This window comes from Salvia miltiorrhiza, chromosome 5 (genome assembly GCF_028751815.1).
Source record: "Salvia miltiorrhiza cultivar Shanhuang (shh) chromosome 5, IMPLAD_Smil_shh, whole genome shotgun sequence".
NCBI lineage: Eukaryota > Viridiplantae > Streptophyta > Magnoliopsida > Lamiales > Lamiaceae > Salvia > Salvia miltiorrhiza.
Genome location: NC_080391.1, coordinates 40,570,199 through 40,578,422, shown reverse-complemented (window position 1 = coordinate 40,578,422; position 8,224 = coordinate 40,570,199). Strand labels below are relative to the sequence as shown.

The window sequence follows — 8,224 nt, the reverse complement described above, 5'->3', positions numbered from 1 at the left end:
AAAAAATGGAAAACCTTTTCCTTTTTGACTTCTTGGACAAAATGTGTCGGAAGTCTCATTTTCCTCTCTATATAATGCTTATTGTAGTTTTGAAGAAGGGTACGCTTGAGTTCGCTCGCCCTCTTCTTCCTCTCCCTCTCTCACTGCCAAGTATTTGTGTTTATTGTACCTGTTTGAAGTTCTGAAGAAATTCTTCTTATGTAAGTTTTATGTTTATATAAGCTTTCTTATCATGAAAAATCATGAGTTTAATTCCTTCAGATCGTAATCATATTTTTATTCCCGTGCACTGGTTGCATGTCTTTATGTAGATAAATATTTGCAATTTGCAAAGGAGAAAGACCTTTTAGGTCATTTTCGATTGGACAACAATTTAAAAATCCAGAGACGAGATATGGATATCTTATCTCTTCTTTTTTTCCTCTTTGAAGGAAGATAGCATCATTATAATATTGAATATCATAGGCTTTTTCATCATTTTCAAATTCTTTAAGATAATCAAAATCTTTTAGATTTTCTTCTTCACGTGAGTCAGAGCTTTTAGTTCCTTGTGGCTTTTGGAATTTTTGATAATTCTTTGATGGAAGAATTGTCATGGGCTTTTTGTAACACCCCAATTTTCATAAACTTTACTATTTAAAAATTTAGAGAACAAAAGATAGTAAAATGATAATTTCTTAATTTATAAGGAAAAATTTAAACTAATTTAAAAATCCATTTGCCAAACTAAAGTAGTATCATAAAAGCAAAATAAAACTTAATGAGTTCAACTAAAATGTTCAATGAAAAATCCTTATCCCTAGTCATTCTCCACTTCCATGGCCACCTCGACTCTGGAACTGCAAAACTGAAAAGATAAGGGGTGAGCATATTGAAAATATACTCAGTGAGGAACATAACAAATATCCATATACATCACATATATAATTAAATCACATTATCATACTTGCAAACATACGCCAAGAGACTAGAGCCCCTTGACAAACATAATCATAGTTTGAGTCGATGGCTTAAGTCCCATGACCAAACACATACATAAATCAATGGCTTAGGTCCCATGATCGATCAATGGCTTAGGTCCCATGATCACACATAACATAGATCAATGGCTTAGGTCCCATGATCGCACATAACATAGATCAATGGCTTAGGTCCCATGATCGCACATAACATAGATCAATGGCTTAGGTCCCATGATCGCACATAACATAGATCAATGGCTTAGGTCCCATGATCGCACATAACTTAGATCAATGGCTTAGGTCCCATGATCGCACATAACATAGTCATAAGATGCACGTAAACAAGTAATCGAGCGCGAAAATAAAAATATATATAACTATATGAATAAGCGTAAAATCCCTCACCTTAAAATCGAGACTAAAAATTCAAATCCGGAATGAAGGTCTTAATCGTACCGCACCTAATTCAATAAATACAATGCTTTAATATAGATTCTACAATAACTTAAACTAAACTCCCATATCAAAACATATAATTAGATATATCTAATAATATATATATGTATATATATACAACTGCTCTAAAATATATATCTAAGATTCTGTAGTCGAAAATTTTAAGGAACTAAAGTATCTTTTATTAAAATATAATATTTTGTTTTAAAAAGCAATGCAATAAACATGTTTAAGTTTTAATCTAAACTAATCAAATATCAAAACTTAGTTAACTAAAAAGTAAAAATTGGCCACCATGCTGATGTAGTAGTAGTAATAATAATAATAATAATAATAATAATAATAATAATAATAATAATAATAATAATATGAAACTTAAGAATTAACAATGTTTCGTAATTTGAAGAAATATAAGAATACTGGAATTAACCTATTTAATCCAACTCATTTAAGGTTTTGATACTACAATCAAAGTTGTAAAAAGATAATTCCGTAAACTAAAACTTGATCTGACAAACACAAATTAGACTCCACCCAACCATATGTCATTATTAGTTTAAATGTTATATATAAGACATTTTAATATCACTACAATAATTTTTTTGAACGAAGACATGATCATGCTGACTCAAGCATCTATTTTAAATTAGATAGGAAAAATTGGAAAAAGTATCATGCATTCAATAATCAAAACAATTACCTGAAACAAGCGACACAGATTAGAACTTCAAAGAAAATATTTTCTTCTGCCGAAATATTCTTGCGTGTGCGTGTATTCTAGGGTTTTAAAAATTGATCTCATATTTATACTAGTCTTTAAAGAGTTCTAGTTCTAGTAGGAAACAAAAGTAATAATAATAATAATAATAATAATAATAATAATAATAATAATAATAATAATAATAATAATAGTCTAGCTAAAATTAATGGTGCATATCTATACGTATCATATAATTATTTAAAAAAAAAAAAAAAAAAAAAACCTATACAAGAAAATACTATTAATTAAAGTTATAAAATAAATCTAAATTATCGGGGTGTTACAACCTACCCCACTTAAAATAATTTCGTCCTCGAAATTCTAATCATGATTCTTGAGCCATAAAAACTTGTTCTATTGGTAACTAGTTACTATATTAATCTCTATTCTATAGCAGTAGAACTTATCGTACCTTTTCAAAGTTTTTCTGCCTCGTTCGGCCCTCCCATATGGTATAATCGTGCATTTCCTCGCTTTTCGGGTTCCTTTCTTCCTTTATGAGGGCACATCGTCGCATTGTGACCCGGTTCGTGACAATAATAACATATTCCAGACCGATACAGGCATTTCCCGAGATGGTATTTATTACATTTCGGACATTGGGGGTAGCTTAGTTGGGGTGTTTCATTAGGTTTGGGCTCCACTCTCTCCCTCTTGTTTTGCGTATCTCCTCCTCCATCACTTGGATCCTCCCATTTCCTCTTTTCATTCCTAACCATATTCTTAGGCGGTGGTTTATCCATCTCTAATCCTGCCTCAACTTCTTGCGCTCGCCTCACAGCCAAAGCATAATCTTGAATTCCTTGAGCCGCCAAAATTCCTCGAATTTCTGGTCGTAGTCCCCTTAAGAACCTATCCGCCTTTTGGTCATTGGTGTTGACTAGGCGTGTGGCGTAGCGTGACAGTTGGTTGAACTTCCTTTCGTAGTCGGTGGTGGACAGCTCTCCTTGTTTGAGATCCAAGAATTCGGCCTCCTTTTGATTGCGGTAGGAGCGTGGAAAGTATTGATTGGTCACAATCTCCTTGAACCTATTCCATGTCAACCCTTGTCGCGCTTGTTCGGTCATTGATCGCTTGTAGGAATCCCACCAATGGCTAGCATCCTCGCAGAATTGAAAAACAGCACATGAGACTTTGTGGGCATCAGTGCACTCGATATGTTCAAAGATTCTCTCCAGCTCTCTTATCCATTCCTCCATTGCTAGTGGTCCGCTCCTCCCATCAAACCTTGGTGGGTTATAACGTCGAAACTGCTCTACGACTATGCTTGTGTTATTGCGTTGTGGATTTTGTGCACCTTGAGCTTGTTGTTGAAAGATTCCTTGCATTGCGGTGATAAATTCTTGCATCATATTTTGTTGATCGGCAGGGGCTCTACGAGGCGGCATGGTTCTCACTTAAACAAGAAAACAAACACGTTCAATTTCTAAGCGAAACCTAAATTATTTAAATCGCAACTTCTCACTTAATCTTTCATGTTCCTCTTGAAATTTCATAATTCGTGGGTGTAGAGTAACTTCAGCTCTAGTCGGGGTTTGACGTGTTCGGGTCATGTAAACAATTAACTATTTCTAACGAAGCTAAACATAATAGTACTAGAACATAAAAGCATCATAAATTATGTTATGTAAAACATCATATCTTCATATACTTGAACAATTAAAACACATACCTTGGAGTCGATGCAGCACATGAGTTTCGAATGACTAGGCTTATCTAACCTTTTAAGCTTACTTAAACCTTTTTGAAAGCAAAACATTTTTTTTTTAAGGCACGAGTCTACAGAAACGTAGACCCGCTCTGATACCACTATGTAACACCCCAATTTTCATAAACTTTACTATTTAAAAATTTAGAGAACAAAAGATAGTAAAATGATAATTTCTTAATTTATAAGGAAAAATTTAAACTAATTTAAAAATCCATTTGCCAAACTAAAGTAGTATCATAAAAGCAAAATAAAACTTAATGAGTTCAACTAAAATGTTCAATGAAAAATCCTTATCCCTAGTCATTCTCCACTTCCATGGCCACCTCGACTCTGGAACTGCAAAACTGAAAAGATAAGGGGTGAGCATATTGAAAATATACTCAGTGAGGAACATAACAAATATCCATATACATCACATATATAATTAAATCACATTATCATACTTGCAAACATACGCCAAGAGACTAGAGCCCCTTGACAAACATAATCATAGTTTGAGTCGATGGCTTAAGTCCCATGACCAAACACATACATAAATCAATGGCTTAGGTCCCATGATCGATCAATGGCTTAGGTCCCATGATCACACATAACATAGATCAATGGCTTAGGTCCCATGATCGCACATAACATAGATCAATGGCTTAGGTCCCATGATCGCACATAACATAGATCAATGGCTTAGGTCCCATGATCGCACATAACTTAGATCAATGGCTTAGGTCCCATGATCGCACATAACATAGTCATAAGATGCACGTAAACAAGTAATCGAGCGCGAAAATAAAAATATATATAACTATATGAATAAGCGTAAAATCCCTCACCTTAAAATCGAGACTAAAAATTCAAATCCGGAATGAAGGTCTTAATCGTACCGCACCTAATTCAATAAATACAATGCTTTAATATAGATTCTACAATAACTTAAACTAAACTCCCATATCAAAACATATAATTAGATATATCTAATAATATATATATGTATATATATACAACTGATCTAAAATATATATCTAAGATTCTGTAGTCGAAAATTTTAAGGAACTAAAGTATCTTTTATTAAAATATAATATTTTGTTTTAAAAAGCAATGCAATAAACATGTTTAAGTTTTAATCTAAACTAATCAAATATCAAAACTTAGTTAACTAAAAAGTAAAAATTGGCCACCATGCTGATGTAGTAGTAATAATAATAATAATAATAATAATAATAATAATAATAATAATAATAATAATAATATGAAACTTAAGAATTAACAATGTTTCGTAATTTGAAGAAATATAAGAATACTGGAATTAACCTATTTAATCCAACTCATTTAAGGTTTTGATACTACAATCAAAGTTGTAAAAAGATAATTCCGTAAACTAAAACTTGATCTGACAAACACAAATTAGACTCCACCCAACCATATGTCATTATTAGTTTAAATGTTATATATAAGACATTTTAATATCACTACAATAATTTTTTTGAACGAAGACATGATCATGCTGACTCAAGCATCTATTTTAAATTAGATAGGAAAAATTGGAAAAAGTATCATGCATTCAATAATCAAAACAATTACCTGAAACAAGCGACACAGATTAGAACTTCAAAGAAAATATTTTCTTCTGCCGAAATATTCTTGCGTGTGCGTGTATTCTAGGGTTTTAAAAATTGATCTCATATTTATACTAGTCTTTAAAGAGTTCTAGTTCTAGTAGGAAACAAAAGTAATAATAATAATAATAATAATAATAATAATAATAATAATAATAATAATAATAATAATAATAATAATAGTCTAGCTAAAATTAATGGTGCATATCTATACGTATCATATAATTATTTAAAAAAAAAAAAAAAACTATACAAGAAAATACTATTAATTAAAGTTATAAAATAAATCTAAATTATCGGGGTGTTACACTTTTTCCCTGAAGCTTGTCGTTTAACGACCTGTGACCACTGATTGTCCCTGTAAAAATTCACGAGTAAGGAAATCCGGTAGGGAGTTAGATTTTCCTGAGATATGTTCAATTTCAAAATCGAAACATGCTAAAATAGCTTGCCATCTAGCAAAAATTTGTTTTGATGCGATGTTTTTAACATCGTTAAAGAGAATATATTTGGCAGATTTGCAATCCACTCTTATTAAAAATTTATTGTTTAAAATGTCTCCTTCAAATTTAAGGACACACTTAACAATAGCAAGTAATTCTTTTTTAACAGTAGAATAATTTTTCTGGGCATTATTCGAAATTCCAGATGTAAATCTAACTAGTTCTTCTTTAGAATTTTCAGGGTTTCTTTGTTTAAGAATTCCACCATATCCGATTTCGGATGCATCTGTCTCAATAATTTTGAATGCTTCAGGATTAGCAATAGATAAGCATGGGAGTTCTTTAACTCTTTTCTTAATGCGTTTTACTGCATTAGTATGATCTTCAGTCCATGGTAAAGGATTTTTCTTTAACCTTTGGAATAATAATTTGCAATCTTGTGCAAGATCCTGATAAAAATCTCCGATATAATTTAGACTTCCTAAAAATCTTTGTAATTGATTTAATTCAAGTATTTTGTTAGGAAATTTATCGGCAAAGAGTAAAAATATCTGGAGAAAATTTTATAAAGAAAATAACCATCTTGAGAATATTTCTGCTATTCTACAATTCGTAAACCATTATCAAGTCCCATGGATTATTAGATGGGATTATAACCTTGAAAATCAACAGTTCGATAAAATTGAAACAAAGATGACCGCTACCATACTTAAAAGAAGAATTCTTCTTAAATGGTGGCCAAAAGAAAATTTCTTTGATGAAGGTAAAACCTATGACAAAAGAGGAATTCTATCCCTCAAACCATCTGCCAACATCATGAAAAATATGAATGCTCAGACTCCTTCTCATGATACGTTGCTCAAAGAGCTACTTCTAAAAATGAATAAAGAATCTGTTAATTCTTTGTACAAAGAAGTTTTTGGAAAATCCTATGCAGATAATGAAGAAATTCCCTTGACATTAACATCTGAAAATGAAAGAAGACTTGTTGTTAAAGAACAACAAAATTATGAAGAAACTGAAGCAATGGATGAAGATGAAGATGATTCAGACTTCGATCTTGAAAAGTATCAAGAAGCACAAGACCCGAATGCAGAATGACGGAAGCAAAATGCAGAATGACACAATCAAAGATGCTTCACTTATTGTTACTACTATTACCTTTTAGAAAAAAATGGCCAACCTTTTCCTTTTTGACTTCTTGGACAAAATGTGTCGGAAGTCTCATTTTCCTCTCTATATAATGCCTATTGTAGTTTTGAAGAAAGGTACGCTTGAGTTCGCTCGCCCTCTTCTTCCTCTCCCTCTCTCACTGTCAAATATTTGTGTTTATTGTACCTGTTTGAAGTTCTGAAGAAATTCTTCTTATGTAAGTTTTATGTTTATATAAGCTTTCTTATCATGAAAAATCATGAGTTTAATTCCTTTAGATCGTAATTATATTTTTTATGCTCCATATGATTATCTTATTAGAGGTAGCAAATATGCTCGCTATTTTAAAAAATTAAACGAAAAAATTAAATCTAGATATTAAAAATATCTGGAGAAAATTTTATAAAGAAAATAATCATCTTGAGAATATTTCTGCTATTCTACAATTCGTAAACCATTATCAAGTCCCATGGATTATTAGATGGGATTATAACCTTGAAAATCAACAGTTCGATAAAATCGAAACAAAGATGACCGCTACCATACTTAAAAAAAAGAATTCTTCTTAAATGGTGGCCAAAAGAAAATTTCTTTGATGAAGGTAAAACCTATGACAAAAGAGGAATTCTATCCCTCAAACCATCTGCCAATATCATGAAAAATATGAATGCTCAGGCTCCTTCTCATGATACGTTGCTCAAAGAGCTACTTCTAAAACTGAATAAAGAATCTGTTAATTCTTTGTACAAAGAAGTTTTTGGAAAATCCTATGCAGATAATGAAGAAATTCCCTTGACATCAACATCTGAAAACGAAAGAAGACTTGTTGTTAAAGAACAACAAAATTATGAAGAAACTGAAGCAATGGATGAAGATGAAGATGATTTAGACTTCGATCTTGAAAAGTATCAAGAAGCACAAGACCCGAATGCAGAATGACGGAAGCAAAATGCAGAATGACACAATCAAAGATGTTTCACTTATTGTTACTACTATTACCTTTTAGAAAAAAATGGCCAACCTTTTCCTTTTTGACTTCTTGGACAAAATGTGTTGGAAGTCTCATTTTCCTCTCTATATAATGCCTATTGTAGTTTTGAAGAAGGGTACGCTTGAGTTCGCTCGCCCTC

At 31.7% G+C, this 8,224-nt stretch overlaps 1 protein-coding gene across 1 annotated transcript; it reads right to left on the bottom strand.

Annotated features, from left to right (window-relative positions):
- Positions 1-2,594: 2,594 nt before the first annotated feature.
- LOC131025927 (uncharacterized) lies at positions 2,595-3,566 on the bottom strand. The gene has a single exon (XM_057955708.1). The coding sequence runs from the start codon at positions 3,564-3,566 to the stop codon at positions 2,595-2,597; it is 972 nt and encodes a 323-aa protein (XP_057811691.1).
- Between the last annotated feature and the right edge of the window lie 4,658 nt (positions 3,567-8,224).